Raw genomic sequence first — 20,756 nt, 5'->3', positions numbered from 1 at the left:
ATCAAATTTTCTATTCTTCTTATAATCTGTAGGTGAGGCAGCAGTTCTAAAAAAATATTTAACAAACAGTACAACATGAGTGTCAAATTCTAGATTTATGTATGTTTTTTCTTCCGTAGGTGGCTTTCTCCAACCCCAACCCCGGCCACCCATTCACATTTTTTTTGAAGTGGGTATTAAGCCAGCATAGTTTAATATTAAGCACTTTGGTGAATTTTAACATCTTCTAAGTGCCATACAGATATTAAAAAATGAGACCTTCTCTGCCCACAGGCTCACAATGTAACAGAGGGATGCAGAAGAAATATAGATTGGTGAGGGGAAGAGAAAAGAAGCATTGCAGCAGCTGCTTCTTTTTCGCCAGTTTCTGAATGGGATCTGAGTAGGTCTCCCTCTGACCCAGAAAGCTGTAGGCACTGTTGCCCCAAAGGCCTTTGGGCTGATAAACTGTGCTCTCCCTTTCTTCTAGCTGTTGAGTTACCTGACTTAGATTGAGAAGCTTCAAATTCACCCAGACACAAAGCTCACTAGGTAAACTTGGGCCAGTCACTAACCTACTTCAGCAAAGTCACTGTGGATATATGAATTTTGGATAGGATTTCCCCCACCATTTCTAAGAATTACAACAATGGAAGTCCTATTTTCAGGAAATTGCAGCTATTTTTAAATTTTATAACAATAACTATAACTCATGACACATTTCATTTGAGTATTTTTTTAAAAAATACAAATATTAAAAGTTATCTGCAGAAAGGAGTTCTAAAGCACATGAACGCATCAATATATCCTTGCTCCTGCCAATACGGTGCCTTGCAGTGCTCTTTTCCACAATGCTCACCATGAAGTTGTTACAGTAAGTGCCGCATGTTTTAACAACAAAGATGTGCCAGTACTGCGTACCCTTGACTACCCCCTGAAAAAAACCCTGGTGCCATGTATTTATAGAGCTGGTGGAATGGCAAACCTTCATGATCTGAACCTTCTTCTCAACCCTTGTTAATGGGATCATGTGACCGATCTTATCAAAGATCAGATGCAGTACAACTGAGTTGGCCATCACAAGATCCCTCAATGTATACACTTGACCATTTCTGCAATCTGGAGATTTATTTATTTTAAAAAAAATTCATCATTCACCTCTAGTGATTACAATTCCACAATAAATTGCTCCAGGTCATTTCATAAAGGCAGATTAGATTGGCTGAGGTTCTAGATAGATGGGTTATAATCTGATTGGCAAGCAGAAGTTGGGATAGCTTATTTAAAATATTTATAGGCTGCCTTTCCGGACAAAACCCCATCAAAGATAATTTCCAAGACTACATGCTCTTTTACCATTTCCTAAAATAGTGGAACTATGTTAAGATGAGCCCCTCTTAACTTCAGAAATGGCAGCCTGCCAAGGTGAAAGCCCCATATCTCCTAAAGAGCTCCCAAAAATCTGGCTACCGTGAGACCATGTAATCAGCTGGAAAACTACTTCACTGCTGCAGCCTCACTCTTGTCCTGCAGCTGTCCCAGGAAACTGGCTGACGAAGTTGGGAATTTCCATATTCAGGAAGTCTTTTGTACTGAATTAATCAATTTGGCATTACTTCTCAGAAAGAATGTCTATAGCCATCACAGCAGCTCCAAATATTTTTGTGCTCTGTTTCCTCCCTGAAGCTTACAAATATGCTTGTACAATATTTCAACAACCTGGCTGAGTCTTAACTTTTGATCAGAGCTTCCTAGTCTTGTATACTGCTCTTCATACTGGTGGGTTGGGCCCAATCCAAGGTGGATTACAACAGCAGCCCTGGCACCATATAAATATACCTTAATAAGAAAATGGTTCTGAAGTGCATCAAGTTAAAGGTGGGGCCCAAGTCTGAAAAGGCTGAAGACTACAGCGCTAGAAAATAGTTTAATCTGCCAGAAAAAAGCAAATGACATTGTCTATACCACAGCTAGCAATTTATAATGCAATCCTATGCATATCTACTCAGAAGTAAATCCAAATAAGTTCAATGAGACTGACACCCAGGAAAGTGTAAGAAGGTTTTGCTATTATATTAACCAGTAAGTCTATGCTATCAGGGTTTAACTAATGAAAACATCAATAATGTAGCATTATTTTGATTTGCAACCATTTTGCCTAACCCAGAGAGGGACACAGAACAATAAGCCTACTGGAACCAACTGCAGGAACTGCTAATGCAGGCAGAAGATTCGGATGGTCTCCTAGATAAGAATAGGCAGCTTTTAAAGAGAAGAGACATAGTAATCTGAATATCTGTTGCAAGTCGAACTCTGCCAAGAGCGCCTCACCCAATGGGCAGAGCTGCAGCAACAGCCTCCCGGCTGCAGCGTCACTGTCGCTTACTAGGAGGTAAGGCAGCTGAGTGCTGGATTGGCTGCACCAGTGCACCAAATGGTGCCGTCCTCAACACTGCCTTAAGCGGAAGCAGTGCTGCTGTGGCTCATCCCTCCAGGGGGAGCCACTCCTAAGCTCTGCTAAGAATGAAAGGTCTAAGAAATTCCCATCTTGCTGACAATTTCATCTTTTAGTAGATGAAAGAAAAGGCAAGGAGAACCAGCTACCCTAGACCCAAATCTCATCAATAAGGAAGAACTGGTTGAGGAGATAGAAGCAGTGGGAGTTTGGGAGAAGAGGCAATGCTATGTTGAGATTCATGACACAGATGAAAGAGAAAGCGGAATTAGCCAGTTGTGCACTCTGGACTGGTTTCAACACGTTAAAAGAAATAAACATGAGTTGGCAGTGTGAGGCAATTAAAAAGGCAACTGTTATTCCAGGTTGTCTTGAAGGATTGTATCCAGATTGCAAGAAGTAACGATACTACTTTGCTTTGGTCAGGCCTTATCTAGAGTTCTGGGCGCTGCCATTCACAAAGGATCCTGATGAACCAGAATGTGTTCCAAGGAAGGCAATGAAGGGGTGTGTGTGTGAGGGACTTGGAGCCCCCGTGCTAGGTGGAAAGTTAGGTTGAAGCATATATTGGAGAAGAGACAAGCAAGATACATTACGATAGCTATTTTCAAATATCTGAAGAGTTGTCACAAAGATTATGGAGCAAATCTAGTCTCTGTTGGTCCAGAATTAAAACTAGTGGATTAGAACAACTCCCAAAAAAGGATTTAGACTAAGTAGGAAGAACTTCCTGGCAATACAAGCTGATTGACAATGGAAAAGGCTACCTCAGAAGGTGGTAGCTTTTTCTTCATTGAAGGCTTTTAAGTAGGAGCAGGGTGCCAACCTATGAGGGATGCTGTAGAAGAGGATTACATTGGAAGGACCTCTCAGCTCCATGATTCAATGAACGGGACACAAGAACCATAGAGTTCCAGACACAGAAGCCCACTTTCACGCTCACTCTTTGTGGGTCGGACCACTTGCCGATTTTGTTGAAACCCTAACACCGCAAAAAAGCAGTCACAAGGCAGCTTAAGATACTGAGAAAATTAGCAGCTCCACACCTCAGCCATTCTTTTTAACAGTTCTGGTTAATGTAAATTCTAACTGCAGGAATGAACAAACTGCCGTGGACACAATCCAGCCAAAGTTAAGCACATGCTGACCTTTCCCATTGAAACAACGAGGCTTAACAGTACTTTGCTTTGCCACAATCATGTACTTCATTCAAAAACAACAACAACTGAATATAACTTTACAGCATCATCAAATGCAATTCGTTCATTTTATTGTTAGTGGTATTTGGAAAGTAGAACTGGTGCTTTTAGACATTTTTTTAAAAATCCTTTTCATGTCATTCTTAATATATACACTTCACTCCACAATGTAACTTCTCTTTGGGGGGGGGGGGCTCTACAAAGTGCTCAGCCTTGAGCAGAATTCAATTTAAGAACCCTACAAAATAAGGGTTTTAAAAATAGAAGTAGTTCTGGCCTGATAATCATTGAGAAACCACACGCATTAATACTTAATGCAGTTTACAAAAAATAGTTGACCATTTTTCGCAGATACCTTCCTAGGATCTTGACGTGGCGCAAATCATCTCGTATTGGAGAACATGCATCACCTCAATTTAATAATCCAGTAAATTACAAAAAAAACGAACAGTGAGAACAGCATCATGTAGCATAAGAGTTTTGTTTGGCTTCCTCTGGAGAGTGTTTTCAGTCTACCCATCGTGGCACCAAGAAATCCACTTGTTGTATCAAATTCATTGTCCTGTAGTAACAAAGTAGGAAATTAGTCTGTGCTTTATACAATTTTAATTTAACAGTAAACTTGCAAAGAATGGCACCTCAGAGTTGCTGTGAGAATTTGGGGGTGGGGGCAGAAAGACAACCCTGCAAACTGCCTTGAGCTCCTTAGAGGAAAGGTGGAATATAAATGTGATAAATAAACAGCTTTGCCATGATCCAAAGCAGCATGTGTGCAAAGTGCCTGCAGAGCCGCTTTCCAAAGTTAAACTCCTTCCAATCATCTGCTTAAGGGGGAGAGGGAGTCTGACTCTAGCTCTTCCTCCCAAACAGATGAGCAATTCATTTTTTACTTTTTTAGAAAGGGTTCCCCAAGCTCAGCCTCACCTATGAAATTGGAAAGGGAAGGGCACCCATTGACAACATGGTTCACCATCCAGGTGGGGAAAGCCAGATTCTGCATGTGTAGTTCTGACCAGAAAAGAGCGCTTTTTCTTTTTTAATTAAGAAAACTATGGCCAGGCACACCACAAAATTAATAGGCATAGTTTAGTAAAATTAAAAGATCCAATATTTTAAGATATCAAGGAGATTAAGATATACTAAGATATCAAAATCAAGATAAAGACCAATTAAGATAGAGGGAAGGGATTTGCTGATTAAATATATGAATTTGAATACAGTGAGGGGAGGTGTGGGGAAGTCAGGGAAATAAGTAAATGCAAGAAATATCATGAAGATGGAATCGTTTTTTATTTCTTTTTTTCTCTTTTTTGCTGTTTTTTGTCACCTTGTGTTTTCGTAATTTTGTATTTTTCTGTTGTTTCTTGTTTCTTTTTTCATGTAAAAATCTTAATAAAATATTATTTAAAAAAACAACAAAATTTATAGGCATATTTTGACGCTGATGCAAATTCTATAGAGAAATCTCAAAATAATTTAAGTAAACATATGAAAATGTTTGAAAAATTGATACCTAGAAATTTTATTTCTGGAAATAAAAGCACATCTACTAGTAGAATTCAAAATTACAGGTTTTTTAAAAAAATAAAAACCCAACAAATCATATACTGACACATTTCAGAAAAGAATGTGCAACTAAATTTATCAGTCAGAGAGTTAAACAAATTCTAAATTCATCTAAAGGAATTGAATAATCATATACATACCATTTCAGCTAGCATTTTATTTTGCTGTTTAACTTCAGATCCAATTTCAATGGAAAGCTATGAGGGGAAAAAAGATTGTGATCCCATACTGCTAATTGGATTACATCATGCAAAACTAAGTTTCTTTGGGAAACATCAAACGTAGCTAATATGCTTTCTGGAATCATTTTAAAGATCCAAGATACAGGCAACTCTTAAAATATTCTAAAAGATAATAGTAAATCTAGTTACGGTTTTCAGGTACTGTATAAAACTTCTCTCAAACTAACAGCAACTAAAGCCAAGTATTGACATTTTGTAATGTCATGTTACAAAGCTTTTGTTCAAATTTCTTTATTTCTTGATATGAGATGCTTCAAGTTATTCAACATACCCCAGTTTTTGTTTTCATTCTATTTGAGTATTTTAAACCACCTCCATATTTATGCTGTAAGAGATGTGCTATAGTGCAGCCTTCTACAGACTGGTTCCCTGATGGGTGTGGTAGTCCAACAACATATGGAGGGCACCAGGTTGGGGAAGCCTGCAGTAGAGCACAGTTACCTTCCCTTCGGTGTACAATGCCCAATCAAGTTAGATTTACTGTACTTTATCTGCAGCACCCTTGCTCTCACATTGCTCTCCCACTGTGGTTCAAAAAACATAGGCTGATGGGGGTGAGAATTATCTTGCTTTGACACAGCCCATTTAGCTATGTTTATTCCATTGGAATAGGAATAATTTAGTCTGATGGTTTACTGGTAGGTCGGTTAACTGACCTTGCTGACTTATAAGTCCTTTGGGAGTGCAACCCTTAGTCACGGTGTGCCAAATAAGCAGGGCTTCTGCTTTCCCAACCTGTAACTAATATCTTGATTAGCCAGAAAGGTCAGCAAGGAGCTCAAATCCAATTAGACGGAAAATTTGTTCCACGAATGAGTCCACTAGGCCTTCTGATGGGCAATATTTTGCCCAAATTCAATTAAGCTGTCTCAGTTTTTGCGACTATATTGCTATTACCCTGATTGAGCAAGCATTATGTACTGCCATCAATTTTAATGCTTCTATAATAATATACTTACTGATTTTATGGTAGTGACTTTTGAACGCAAACTTTCTGTTAACTTCTCATTTTCTTCCTCAAATACACTGTACCCACTGTTGCTGTAGCCATAATTGCCGCCAGCAGCTCCTTCACCTGAGAAGGACATCAGTTTAGACCTCAGAAATAGAGCAAAAAACAAAACAAACAGGATTTCTAGAGGGGGAAGAGCAATTTCCTTTTATTACACCTGTCTAAAGAGATCGAGGCAGGCATTGGTATTACTCAAGATGAAGACCCAAAGTGTATGAAGAAAGGAGATGAAGGGAACACAAACAAATGTACCTACTTCACCAAATGCCTCCCCACAAAACTTTTTCACATACAATTCCAAACCAAAGGGAACCTTTGGATCCAGAAGTGTATATCATTCAAAAATGATTGAACAGTCCAAAACCAAATTCCCACAACTTTCATCCTGACAAACATCCAGGTCCATCACTGTTCTTTCCTTCACCTTCCAAAATGCTAATGCCTTGCTGGATCATCTCCTGTTCCACCATCTTGATTATACTTGAACAGAGACTCATATCTGAATGAATTCCTCATGTACATTCAAATGTTACCAGATGGCTCAAAAGATAATTTACTACACTACAACAATTAGTGGGCAGCCATGGATACAGCCAGAGATACATGCAACAATATCCATTTTTACAGCACGGATTTTAAGTGGTAAAAGAAACCCTAAATCCATGCTGTAAATATTTCATACATATACATGCGCACACACACACACACACACAAAGAGAGAGAGAGAGCAGTTGCTTCATGCTGTGTTACACAAACGCAAAAACAAGGCCATTAGTGGCATCTCTTGCTGGACTGCAACTCCCATCATTCTTGACCACTGGCCATGCTGGCTGGCTGCTGGGAAGTGAAGTCCAACAATATATTGTTGGCCCCAGGTTCCTCACCCCAGCCTTCACGATTTAAGGAAGTACTGTTAGTAACTCTCTTCAGTGCCTGCAATATGGCATGGCAGAGCTACTTAGAAACAAAATTGGAAGCTCTTCTGCATACATTCAAGTCTCCAAACATGCAAGTCATAGGAGTCACCAGACTAGAATGAGCAAGGAACTCCTTTTCAACACAATGAAAGTACAAGCTGCTCTAGTCAACACACAAGCTGTTATGTGCACATTTGAAAGAAAATCCATGGTGTAGCCAAATAAACTGAAAATACAACATGTACTGTTTAGAATAATTATTGGCAATTTTAACTGGCCTTAATTTATTTCCAATTTTAATCAGTGCTTCAATCTGTAGTCCACCACTTTAAGGAGACTTTTGGAAGTGGACATTACCACAACTTTCAACAGACTAGCTAATGAGATTCTGTCTTTTCCAAAAACAAAGACACCACACACACACACACACACACACACACACACAAAAACTGTCAGGCAAAATGATAGCAAGCACTTTTGACTTTTTCCCTGCATTAAAGAGCAATGACTGTGCAACAAAGACCACAAGTGATGTAACTGCAAGTGTTATATCAGTCCACCTAATATAAACATTGCAGAAGACTGCATTTTGTTGCCAACATGATCCTTAGCTCAAACTTTCCTTTTGGTTGATCGGCATTATTCTTCCCACATAAAAACAAACAAACAAATCAGTCAGAACAATAAATAAATACAAAATCCAATGTTTAGAATTGCAAAGTTTATAATTGCAAAGTTTATAAGCCTGTAAGCCTACCCCACTCCAAGTGGGAGTGCCAAAATTAATTACAGATGCTTTACACTCTGCCAGTTTACTGAAAACTTTATGGCCTGGAAGACTATTTGATCCCCAATAACAAAAGTGAAATAATGAGTTTTGTTTTATTTGTGTGTGTGTGTATTAATTTTCCTGTGAGATTTCCATGCACAGGGTTTAGCTGGAACAATATTTACAAGTGGCTAGAACGAAAGATATCAGATACTCATTATGTAACTTGTAGACCAGCTCACTGACTTTTCTTAGGAAGCTGCATATCAAATAATTACTTTACTCAGTCAAAGTTCAGTTACGTATCACACCCTAGGGATGTCTTAACCCAGATGTTTTCTGTTTTATGACTGACGCAACATACAAACCACAGTCAGATTCTTCTAGAATCTCAGCTATCACTTTCAGACAATGACTCAAAACTGCATCTCTCCCACAAGAATGTTTCTTGAATCCACCGATGACACTTCTATTACACACTTAGCAATTTCACAATTGCAATATTCAAACATCCACACACCTGATCACCAGAAGCAAGTGTCCCTGCCCCACACTCCTACCACAAAGATCCCAAGAGAAAACAACATGAAAGCAAAGAAAATATCCTCACACCTGAGTTCTGTGTAGCAGCAACATCAGCGAGGTGCTACTAATGCCTCATAAGACAGTCTAGCAATCGGGAGAAAAACTATCCCCTCCTTTGTTGCTTGGAGAACTCAATGAGATTTGGAATGAGGTCATCAGTACACTGATGAAACTCAGCTCTACTTCTCTTTCTCATCAGTCAGGTGAGGCAGTAGAAGTGCTGAATCAGTGCTTGGAAGCTGTAATGGACTGGATGAGGGCTAATAAACAGGTAAGATTCCTCAGTTTTCATCCATTTGGGAATGGAGGTGAGATTGAACCTGCTCTTAATGAGACTGCACTCTTCACATAGAGCAAGTTTGTAGCCTGGTGGTCCTGATAGACCTTGCACAGTCAATGGAAGCTAGTTGCAATTGTTCCTGGACAGAGAGCCTGGCCACAGTTATCCATGTCCTGATAACATGTTTATTAGACTACTGCAATATGCTGTATGGGGAGCTGCCTTTGAAGACTTGCCAGAAACTTCAATGGGTAACGCTGCTGGTAGTCTGAGACAGCCCAGAGGGATCATATTTTGCCAGGTCTGCACAGACTGCCAGTCCATCTCTGGGCATACTTCAAAGTGCTGGTGATCGCATCTGAAACAGATTGGGACCTGCGTAGCTTAAGGACCATCTTCTCCCATATGACTATTATGGGAGCAGAAACCCTTAGAGTTCTTCTACCTTCCTCTACCTAAATTCAAGGGGTCTGGCTCAGTTGGGGGTCTATGCAGCTGTGATGCATGTGGAATGTTCTCTCAGAATCCCTAGCTTAGCATTACACTCAAACAAGGAACCATGCTGGTAAGTCAAGAAGACAGCTGTTTAACTTTGTGATGTCCAGATGTGGGAATGCTGGACTAGGACCTGAGAGCCCAGGGTTCAAATCCACACTCAGTCATGAAGCTCACTCTGTGACCATGGGCCAGTCTTTGTCTCTTGAGCTCCTTAGAGGCAAGGTGGAACATAAATTTAATAATAAATAAATAAGGGATGGGGAACCATTTTCATTGGCCTAAGGGCCGCCCTCTCTTCTGGACAACCTTCTGACATCACACATCAGTGGTAGGCAGGATCAGAGGCAAAGGTGAGTGGAACAACTAAGGTAAATTTTACCTTTGTACAGTAGACTGGTTTCCTCACACACACCACTATCTCTCCTCCCTTCCAGGCAAGCAAGAGGCATTATCAAAGTTCAAAGATACATTCCAACCAAGTCAAAACACTTAATGAAGGTGCAAAGTAGAGATGGTGAGGGATGTAGTTAACAAGGAGGGGTAACCTGGAGAGATAGGCCTAGAGAGCTACAACTGGGCCCTGAGCCACAGGTTCCCCACACCTGAAACAAATTGTTTCTGCACTGCAAAGAGAGAGAAAATTTTCACAAATCAATCCAAATATGGAAGAAAGATGTAAAGAGGAGACAAGAGAGCGAAGAAAACACCTCATTGTGCAGAATTTGTTATAACCAAATTACTGTGCAGGCAACTCTGCAAGTCCCTAATTATTCCACAGGGACTAAGAATTTGCCGAATACCCTAGCTATCCATTAGTTTGCTGTTCAAATTAGGCGGGTTCACTGCCCATTACGTGACATTACCATTGTAACAGTAAATGGTATTTTCTGTCTTATCCATGAAAATTAGCATTCACCCACCAAAGAGCTGCTGATAAAAGGAAAATATCACAAAGGTTCGCAGGTCAAAGAGTGGGAGTTTTTTTCACAGAACCCACTGCTAGGGAGAAAATTTCACAACACTCAGCGGGACATGAGGAGACAAGAGAGGGAAGAAAACACCTCATTGTGCAGAATGCGTTATAACCAAAGTACTGTGTGGGCAACTCTGTGTAAGTCCCTAATTATTCTACAGGGACTAAGAGTTTGCCGAATACCCTAGCTATCCATTAGTTTGCTGTTCAAATTAGGCGGGTTCACTGCCCATTACGTGACATTACCATTGTAACAGTAAATGATATTTTCTGTCTTATCCATGAAAATTAGCATTCACTCACCAAAGAGCTGCTGACAAACGGAAAAATATAATAAAGGGTCACAGGTCAAAGAGTGGGAGTTTGTTTCACAGAACTCACTGATAGGGAGAAGATTTCACAACACTCAGTGGGACATGATTAACCTGATGAAGACCAGGCTGCATGTGGAGCATCCATATGGGAAATGCTGCTGTTTTCATAGTAATGCTACTAGGCTTGGAAACAATGAAAGGGGTCTTATCCAGAGTCAGTCCATTGGTCCTTTTAGTTCAGTAAATTACAGTACAGTAATTGGCTGTGGCCTTCCAGGGTTTCAGACAGAGGTCTTTTCCAGTTCTACCTGGAGATGCCAGCGACTGAATCTGGGATTTTGTGTGCTCTGCCACTGAGCTATGACACATATAAAGTGCGCACCTCTCAAAAAACTTTATCATTTCTGCATTGGAACTACTAGTTGAAAGGATTTCTGTGACAAAGATTTGGACACTGCCAGTTCATATTGAAACCAGTGCCCAATGTAAGAGAGAAAAGGAAGAGGAATGGCCAGGACAGACACTATTAAGTCTGTGTCAAAAGAAGTGGGATGGCATCTCACCCCACTGCCTAGAAAGAGAACAGTTGTATTGTTGGAAACAATCGCACCAAAAAGTTTTGGGGAAAATAGCATTGGAATATCAGTACAAAATATGGATTCACCCACCCAAAGAAGTTGAATAAAACTCCTTGTTCATACTCTCATTGATTACAAAGGAAAACTTCTACTGTGGTCTATGTACTAATGCAATAAATGCTATTCTGTACTACACTGGCAAAAGCCTGTCTAATTCGGTATCCTGTTTCTCCTGGGAACCAGTGTGTAGTGATTAGAGTGAAAAACTAGGACAGTCAGATTGCCAGTCAGCTGTGAAGCTCACTGGATGACCCTGGACCAGTCATGGACTCTCAGTCTAACCTACTTCACAAGGTTGTTGTGAGGATAAAATGGAGGATGGGGAGAACCATGTGTACCACCTTGTGCTCCTTGAAGTAAAGGTAGAATATATGTGTTATTACTCATATTACTATTAGCAACCAATCAGATGCCCATAGGAAGTCCAGCAAATGATATTCAGAGGCATGAAGCTTCTGATCCTGGGGTGGGGGATATTTATATATAAATTTCACTAGTAGGGACAGTTACTTCCCATTCACAGAACGTTAGATTACTTATCACTACCGGTGAACTCGAATCTCGGTTCAAAAAGTGAAACTGAAGTACAAATTCTCCCATCACAGCTGTAATTCAATGAAAGCACAACATGAATCACAGGAAACAGGTGGCACCGTAGAGATCCACCACTCAAGTTTACAAGGCTCCGGTGCCTAAGCAAAAACACGCAGCGGGTTCTGGTAACAACTGCAGAGATGCTGAGCTTCCAGGCCCAACCCCCAACGGAAGCAGACAACACCAAGAAGTAAGTAAGGAGTAAGTTACAACACGTCTCCTCTCGTCCAGGCTGCCCATTCCATGCACGCACACTTACTCGGGAGTAAGCCCTGTTGGGCTCAGTAGCTCCGTGCAAAGAGCAGGGGACGCTTTACAGGGAGGGGGAACCTGCCAGGTATTGATGGGACCCCCAACTCCCTCCTGCACCCCAAGCCCTTCCCCCGAGAGGAAAACACTGCCCTCGCAGCAAAAGGATGATTTAGCCTGAAGACCCTTCTGGAGAACGGGATGCTGGTCCCTAGCAACCAGCCGGGGCCCTGGCAACAGGCCTCTCTCCCCCAGAGGCCGCCTAGGCCCGGCTCCCCAACTGCGCCCCACTTACCCAGCCCGGCCCTCCTCATCCTCGCTCTGCGTGGGGCGGGGGAGGAGACGCGGTGAAGCCTCGCTCCTGCGACCCGCGGGCCCCTCTCGAAGCCGGCCTTCTTCCGACACTCAGCCGGGCAAAAGTGGGGGAGCTTTACGAAACTCTTTCGCCAGACACAGATCACCCCACAAACGCCACGACAGCGCTTAAGTCCCGCAAAGCGTTCCGGGTAATGTAGTTCTGGTTGGGATTTTTTCCCCGCAAGGTTCTCTGGGTAGCGTAGTCCCCGTGAGCGAATGGGAAGAGGCAAAGAGGAAAGGCGACAGGGCCTGGAGGTTTCTGGGTAATGTAGTTCCAGGAGACCCAATCCGGAGACGCCTCCGCTGGGAAATGAAGTTTCACGGGAAAGTAATAAGCGTGGGCGGTGAGATATGGGGCGGGGGGCTCTCGCCTGTTCCTAAATAATTAAAAATGAAAAAAGCAAAGTAAAAAGTACAAAAGCACGCCGTCGAGGAAAAGGAAAGAAAGTGAAAGTGGTTCATATTTACCTGCTCATCGTTCCAACTTTCTCACCCTCTCGCTTTATGGGCATCTACGGCTGTGGACGCTGTGGGTTAAACCACAGAGCCTAGGACTTGCCGATCAGAAGGTCGGCGGTTCGAATCCCTTCGACCGGGTGAGCTCCCGTTGCTCGGTCCCTGCTCCTGCCAACCTAGCAGTTTGAAAGCCCGAAGTGCAAGTAGATAAACAGGTACCGCTCCAGCAGGAAGGTAAACGGTGCTTCGGTGCGCTGCTCTGGTTCGCCAGAAGCGGCTTAGTCATGCTGGCCACATGACCTGGAAGCTGTACGCCGGCTCCCTCGGCCAATAAAGCGAGATGAGCGCCGCAACCCCAGAGTCAGCCACGACTGGTCCTAATGGTCAGGGGTCCCTTTACCTTTATGGCTGTAATCCATTTATCCCGGGGGAGCAAATCTGTTGAACTTGATGGGACTTACAGAGCAAACTCAAGGGGTCTTACTCCCCGGTAAGGGGTTAGGATTGTTGCACTCTTACTTCTAAATAGGCACGTACAGGATCACACTTAACTTAATGAATTGCTGTCTGAGGCTGCTCATTAGTTTCTGGTTGTTTATTAGGATTAGAAAACGTGGGGCTGTGGGTTGATTTGTAGAGCACAGCCTATGATGCACCCTGGCCTCAGTTTAATATATTTCTTCTCAGAATACTCCCGTATATCTTGAGTGTATGTGTGCTCCTCGCCTTTATGACAGTTTTTGCCTATTTATATCATATTAGATTTATTAGTCGCTTTCACCCCAAAGGTGAATTTAAAGTGACTTACAGAAAGAAGCTTTTAAAACAGGTATGAAAGCAAGAGTAAAAATAACCCGAAAGGCTCACCAATAGTGTGTATAGAAGAGCAGGGCCAACTCATAGAATCAGAATTGTAGAGTTGGAAAGGACACTGACGGCTATCCATTCCAACCCCCTGCAGTGCAGAAATCTTAATTAGATCGAACATGACAGATGATCATTCATTCAACCTCTGCTTAAAAACCTCCAGGGAAGGCGAGTCCACCACCTCTTGTGGCAGCCTGTTCCACTCTTGAGCAGCTCTTACTTTTCTGCTTATTACTTTTTGGACAGTAACGTCCCAAAGCCTGGGTGAATAAAATTATTCTTGCTTGTCCCTAAAAACAGATATTGAGAATGCTGGGGAGAGCATTCTGAGAAGGCTTGTTTTCATGTCGCCACAATCTGCACCTCCCTCAGAAAGGGCACAGAAGGGACTCCGATGATGATCATGAGGTCCCGGTTGGTTCATGTGCAAAGAGGCAGTCCTTGAGATATGGGGTCACAAGTCACATAAAGCTTCCCTTTGAGACAGCACATGCGATCACGCTGTAAAGCACCATATAAATGGCAAGTACGGTACTTACATGTTTAAATTAAATATTGTCAATATTACTGAATCCTCATCAGAATATATCAAAGGTGGCATTACTGCAGCATCTAGTGTAATGCTTCAGATTTCTCTCTGTACTTCTGAGCTCAAAAATGCCCTAGAATTAATTTGCAAAGCTAATTTGTCTTCTCCTACAACTTGCCTCCATTCAAAATGTTTCATGAGAATTCAGCATTATCTTCTTATATTATGGATGTGACTCATGCCATACACTGCAGGATTATAGATTTATTTCCCAGGATGATAACCTTAATGGGGGGGTGGGGGGTGCGGCATTTGGAAGCAGTGAATCACTCGAGTACAACTTCCTTTCTTCTTTTTCCTTGCCTAAAGCTGTTACAAAACTGTTTTCTCAGTTTCAATATCTTCCTTTGCCTGCGTGCCGCTAAGTCTCCCTACAGGGGAAAAGAAGGATAGCAATGGAATGTGACAGCAATAAGAATAAAGTCAAGGTAATTGGAATCTTGGCTGAATTAAATATAGTACAGGGGTGAGCAGCTGTTGCCTATTGCATTCCTCAAGGTATTGACACATTACAGTCAACAAGTGTACACTCTGGGTACCCATGTACACAGAAAGTGTACATTCCTTCACACAAATACTTGTACTTCTGTAGAGACAGCTTGTAGCTGTATTCAGTACTGTATACCATGTGAACAAACCTCTTGTTGTTCTGTTCTCTTTACGCTCCTCCTGATTAACTGAGTTTTTTAAAAAATTAATTACAGAATAGGAGCATCCACACTTTCCCAATGCTTTCCAGCTCATTTGCATCTCCTCCCCCTTCATTTGCAATCATAGCCCAAAACGCTGTTCACCGTTTTAGTAAAAGACAGTGGCGCTACAGGAAGATGCAAAGGGACAAATGCTTTGAATGGAAATCAGGCTTTCTGAAGCTTGCTATTTGCATTTCATTTGGTGTTTCAGTCAGGACCATGGCAGGGAGGGGAGTTGATAGTGAATAGCAGGTGCGGGGAGCCCTGGGGCTTCTGCAATGCGCCCTGGATCTCAAGCTCAACTTCCCCATCCCATCCCCACCCACCATGATCTCAAGGTTACTTAGGCTTCCCTGTAGCAACTGTTTACAGAATGCCCTTCCCCACATAACCAAACATTGTAAATTGCATACATGTAATTGATACCACAAATGGGACGCTGGTGGCGCTGTGGGTTAAACCACAGAGCCTACGACTTGCTGATCAGAAGGTCGGCGGTTCGAATCCCTGTGACGGGGTGAGCTCCCGTTGCTCAGTCCCTGCTCCTGCCGACCTAGCAGTTCGAAAGCACGTCAAAGTGCAAGTAGATAAATAGGTACCGCTCTGGCGGGAAGGTAAACGGCGTTTCCATGCGCTGCTCTGGTTCGCCAGAAGTGGCCTAGTCATGCTGGCCACATGACCCGGAAGCTGTATGCCAGCTCCCTCGGGCAGTAAAGCAAGATGAGCGCCGCAACCCCGGAGTCGGCCACGACTGGACCTAATGGTCAGGGGTCCCTTTATCTTTAATTGATAGCACACCTAGTTTGGCCTGGGAGATTAAATTTGGCACCTTCCACATGTGCAGCCTGTGTTCATTCTCTCGGCTGCATCCTTCCCTTGCGGAAAACACTGCCGTAGCTGCAGGTGTGGAAGTTTTCTCCTCTCCTCTGTGTTTTCAGGCTCTTGAGCACAATGTTCTTAATGGCCATTTATTTTTCGCAGTCTGTTCCTTCCCTGTATTTTACAGATGTTGTCTGACACCATTAGTGAGCTACCAAGCTGTTATCTCAGGCTTTTGCGCATCTGAATCTTAATGTTCGGTCGGTTTGCGTTTTCAGAAAGAAATTGCTTCTCTCACCACCACCACCACCTTCTTCGAAAGAAGGCTTGCCTGTTAATGGGTGATCCATCACTGTAATTAGATAATGGCTGCCTGAGATTTTTATAAGCACAATCCGCTACATCAGCTGCATAAAAGCAAGCATGTATCCCTTTCAAAGGAGCACTTTTTGTTTCCTGCAGGGAATATAGTGCAAGTTCTGCCGCTCCCCTATTCATTTAACACCTTGTAGAAACTGGTAATTGCTAGCGCATAAATCACTTGGGCTGCTGGGCAGAACAAAATCAATCAGTATTTGAAAATGCCTGCTCTGGTTTGCTCTTTACTCAAGCAAAGTATCCAGTGACCTTGTGGCAGTCAGAATCATTCAGTGGCCTTGGGATTGATGCAGCAATCCTGACATCATCTGTTTGGAGGGAATTTCACAGCTTCATGGAGGGTTTCCCTATTAAATAGCGGTGTAACTGCTCAGAGCACGGATGGAGGATCCCTGTCCCTCCAGATATTGTTGGACTCCAGCTCCCATCAACCCCAGGCAGCATTGTCAATGGTGAGGGATGATGGGAGTTGTAGGTGAGCAACATCTAAGAAGCTCATGGGTTCCTCACTCCTGTTGGACAGGAATTCTGGCAATCCTTTTGAACTAGTGGAATCCTCATCAGATGATGGAAATCAACATGGAAAGCATGCTCTTTTGGCTTACCACATCTCGCAGCATCCTCTTAAATCAATTTACTGTATTGTCATGTGTTTGTTTTAAATATCTTGCAGCATCGCAGGGAGCCCCTCTCTCCTTTGTTTCTTTAACTCCCTGCGTATCACCTTTGTTGTCAAGCTGCCCACTTTCTAGCCCCTTCCCAGTGGCATCCCTGGTACCCAGAACACTAAAGCAATGCAGGATGGAAGAGGTCAGCAGGTGTGCAAATGGACAAACCTTTGAATTTATATCTTTGAACTGATGCTGTTGATCTTCACTTGTATAGTTCATGACAGGTTGGTTTTGAATGTTCCTTCTCCCCAAATTAGAGCCACTAAGAAACATTTCTGGCTATAGTTTTGTGCATATGAATTGCATTATTTCGGAAGCATCTTATGGTTGATTTACTGTAGGTTCCAGCTGTAGATGCAGAGGTTGAGCTGATGTGGTGGAGAGAGTTCCACAAATCCTTAAATTGTTTTGAAGCGCTATGTCTCCATTTGTAATGGGTTGCCTGCTTGGGGGAGGAGGAAGAAAAGTAGAAACTACATCATATAACCAGCAATCCTCCCCAAAGTGAGAAAAGTATTGTTGTTTCTTCTTCTTCTTCTTCTTCTTCTTCTTCTTCTTCTTCTTCTTCTTCTTCTTCTGTCCTTGGTCTGAGGTGTGGCAATCATTTCAGCCCTTGTCAGTTAATCTTAAAAGCAATTAATGCTTGCATTTCATCCCATGGTGTTAGGCTGCTGGCAAACTGGACCGATCATAGGAAGCCATTCTAATGATGAAAGGATTGTACTGAGTATCTGTAATAAAATATAGACACTAACATGTCCCTAGATTAAACCGGGGGTTCCCATTATTCATGAAGATGTGTGGTTCGCGTTCACAAATTACTGTGAAAAATGAAAAGAAAATTGTGTGCAACTTTATGTGAAAAATTGGTCCTGTGTATCCCAGTGGGGCTCAGATACTGTTATGATCCTGGGAATCCCTAGAATTTAGCTGAGGTCCTTTGCATACCAGCATCCTTCACTACTGCTGAGGCATTGATATTCTGCAATCAACGGGGAGTGCACTTATAACTTTGGTTCCACATAGCACAAAACAGCAAACTCAGCAGATGGCATGGGCTATAGTCAAAACAGGGCTACAGAAAGACAAGTGGGGGTACCAGCATGCTAGGGGGAGTCCCAAGGTTTTCCCTTAAGGAAAAAGTTACATACACACACAAAAACAGCCTGATGACGACAACAACGTATTACATTTCTATCCTATCCTTCCTCCGTAAGGAGTCCAACAAAACAGCAAAACAATACAATTAAAAATAAGTAAAGCATTTAAAACCATGGAAAACAGCTAACAACATTTAAAGTACAGGCTTGGTTTCTGGTGAGGTGGCAGGGAATGGAACCTTCTGGAAGAAGGGCACACTGGCTCCATGCTGCAACATTGTGTTGCAAGCTTCACTTGGTGTGCTACCTTCCTGATTGCACTCTTGCAATCTCTCCACCCCACCCACCCAGCAAGTATGTAATGATGTTTTCACTTGGTTGAATGGGAGTTACTTACAATGCATAGGATTGCTGCCTTCAATCAGCAAAAGTCTCCCAATCAGTGTGATTTAACACAGCTCCTGAGACTCATGACATTATCAAAAACGGCTTTTAACAATTTCCTGAACTTCCACCTATTCAGTCATTTAATTACTCCCAAGCCCCATCAGTTTCCCATTCTTTTTATGTTGCAGATGTGCATTTCAGAGCACTAGAGGCCACAGACCTTGTCATAGCAGAGATCCGCAGGTTCCTGACACATGTGTCGCACTCCAAATGTTAACGAAGATAACAAGAGGATTCTCATACTTGCAAAAACCTCTTCGTTTGAATGTCTGAACTGTACTGTCTGTACAGTACCTAATTTATTCTATAAGGGTGTCTGTTGTTGTTGTGGCAACAATACCATCAATCTCCCAGAAGTTTTCGACCTTTTTGAGTCCATGGCTCCCGTGACCAACTACATTCTGTCTGTGGCACCCCTGCGGGGCTCAGGAGCCCAGTTATATCACCCCTTGCCTGCAGAGCTGGCAGCCTCTCACCCTTTTACAAACACCTTCCCTCTTAGTCTCCTGTCCCCTCTCCTTGGGAATCCTCTGAGCAGCCATTGCTGCCACACCTGGTCTCTGAGCTGCCCACTCTGGTCCCAAGGAGAGGTTCCTCCTCATACTTACGCATAGGGGCCTGGGAAGAGGATGCCCCCAGCCCTAGGGGCCCAAAGGCAGCAGTGGCAACAGCAGGCACTGCCAGGCTGCATGGTGGAAAGTCTCCCCTTCAGCAATGGGCACTTGGCTCCCATGCAGGCCTTGCACACAGCAAGCACAAGAAAGGCCAGCACGGTGCCTACCTGCCCACTTAACCTCCCACTAGTTTGTCCTCTCCCAACAGCAAGGGCTGGCGGACTGGCTGGCTGGGCTCCCTCCCCCACTTGCTTGCTTACTCTGAGGCCGCTTCAGCTCCTGGCAACCAGCACTCCCTGGCTAGTCCCTGAGTCATCATTCACCTGGGGAGCTTGTAGCCAGGGTTGCTGCAACAAACAGCCACATAAGCCTTGGGGAGGCAGAGGCATCAGAGGAGGGAGGGAAGGAAAGAGGGACAGAGGCCAGTGTTGTCCGCGGCACCCCTGACCACCATTCAAGGCACCCCTGGGTGCCACAGCACACTGGTTGAAAAGCACTGCATCTTGTTCCTTCTACATTGGTGGAATCTTAATGTCGCCATTTCCATCAATATTCATTCACTTTGCAAGGGCTCAGGAAGCAGCAACCTTTTAACTGTTTTAATGGGCTTCAGGTTTGGATGTTTCTTTTTTAAAAAATCTACCAGAAGCTGGGTCCTGATTGCTACCTACTTTATTCATAACACTAGTCATGTTTTCCTTTGGCAACATTAAGGTAGCACTTGGGTTGTCAGCTTTGACGGATGAATAATCAGCTGAGTGGGTGAGATAAATTCAGCAGAAACTCTTGAAGCTGGTTAAGATTTCCAGAGTCAAAAGAGGAGAACTTGGGTAGGACAATGACTACTAGCCTGTGTAAAAGCCAGAGGCTCTATTCAGAGGTGCTTAATAATATCAAGAAAATGGAAATCTGTAATAATGATCCAAGGAACACACAATTCTTGCTTTTCCTGAAAATGGTCATTAAATAATGACTTACTACTTTGATGTCTAGGTCTTTTGGCCTTTTATGACTGAACTTTAAAAACAACAACACACAACCACATTTATTTTGGCCACAAACACAGATAGCATTAAACACATGCATTTTTTTGTTAATACAACACAGGAGTCTCTTTACAGGTAGGTAACCCTAGGCCCTAGATGGCATGCAGACCTTAGTCTAGTTTCAAAAGTCCTCTATAAACAATCAGATCCAATCGTAGGCAACAGCAAACCGTCCCTGCCCTGGCAGATTTTTGGGTGGGGAGGAAGAAGTGGGGAGAGAGAAGGAAGCCCCAGAAAGAGAAAGAGAGAGCAGGACACCAGAGAGAGAGAGGAGAGGAAAGGAGAGGAGAGGTGGACCCTAACTTGTGGACCCTGCTGGAATAACGCCAAGGTAATGTGGCCCTCTAAAAATTGCCTACCCTTGGCTTACATGAAACATTCTCTAATGTAAAATTCATGATTGTATGGGAATGACTCCATTTTGCTGAGGCTCAAACAGAAGGACAGTTT

General features: G+C 42.9%; 1 protein-coding gene and 1 long non-coding RNA gene across 2 annotated transcripts; one reads left to right on the top strand and one right to left on the bottom strand.

The window, feature by feature from the left end:
* Window positions 1-3,666: 3,666 nt before the first annotated feature.
* On the bottom strand, window positions 3,667-12,788 carry BET1 (Bet1 golgi vesicular membrane trafficking protein). The gene is made up of 4 exons (XM_083405560.1): window positions 12,566-12,788; window positions 6,401-6,516; window positions 5,340-5,396; window positions 3,667-4,195 (listed from the first exon to the last, which is right to left on the bottom strand). Exons 1-4 carry the CDS (start codon window positions 12,582-12,584, stop codon window positions 4,040-4,042), a joined length of 348 nt encoding a protein of 115 aa, XP_083261686.1. The 5' UTR covers window positions 12,585-12,788; the 3' UTR covers window positions 3,667-4,039.
* LOC310660662 lies at window positions 12,638-20,246 on the top strand. The gene is made up of 2 exons (XR_014503588.1): window positions 12,638-12,776; window positions 18,775-20,246. It is a non-coding gene; the product is annotated as an uncharacterized lncRNA (long non-coding RNA).
* Window positions 20,247-20,756: the final 510 nt, after the last annotated feature.

This window comes from Podarcis tiliguerta, assembly GCF_965153285.1.
Source record: "Podarcis tiliguerta genome assembly, chromosome: 12".
NCBI lineage: Eukaryota > Metazoa > Chordata > Lepidosauria > Squamata > Lacertidae > Podarcis > Podarcis tiliguerta.
Note: the sequence above shows the minus strand (reverse complement) of the source record. Positions and strands in the feature narration are given on the sequence as shown.

Coding starts and splice junctions, on each gene's coding strand:
- BET1 (XM_083405560.1), bottom strand. Junction 5,397..6,400: donor AAGTCACTACCATAAAATCA/GTAAGTATATTA, acceptor TTCCCCTCATAG/CTTTCCATTGAAATTGGATC. Junction 4,196..5,339: donor ATAAAATGCTAGCTGAAATG/GTATGTATATGA, acceptor TTGTTACTACAG/GACAATGAATTTGATACAAC.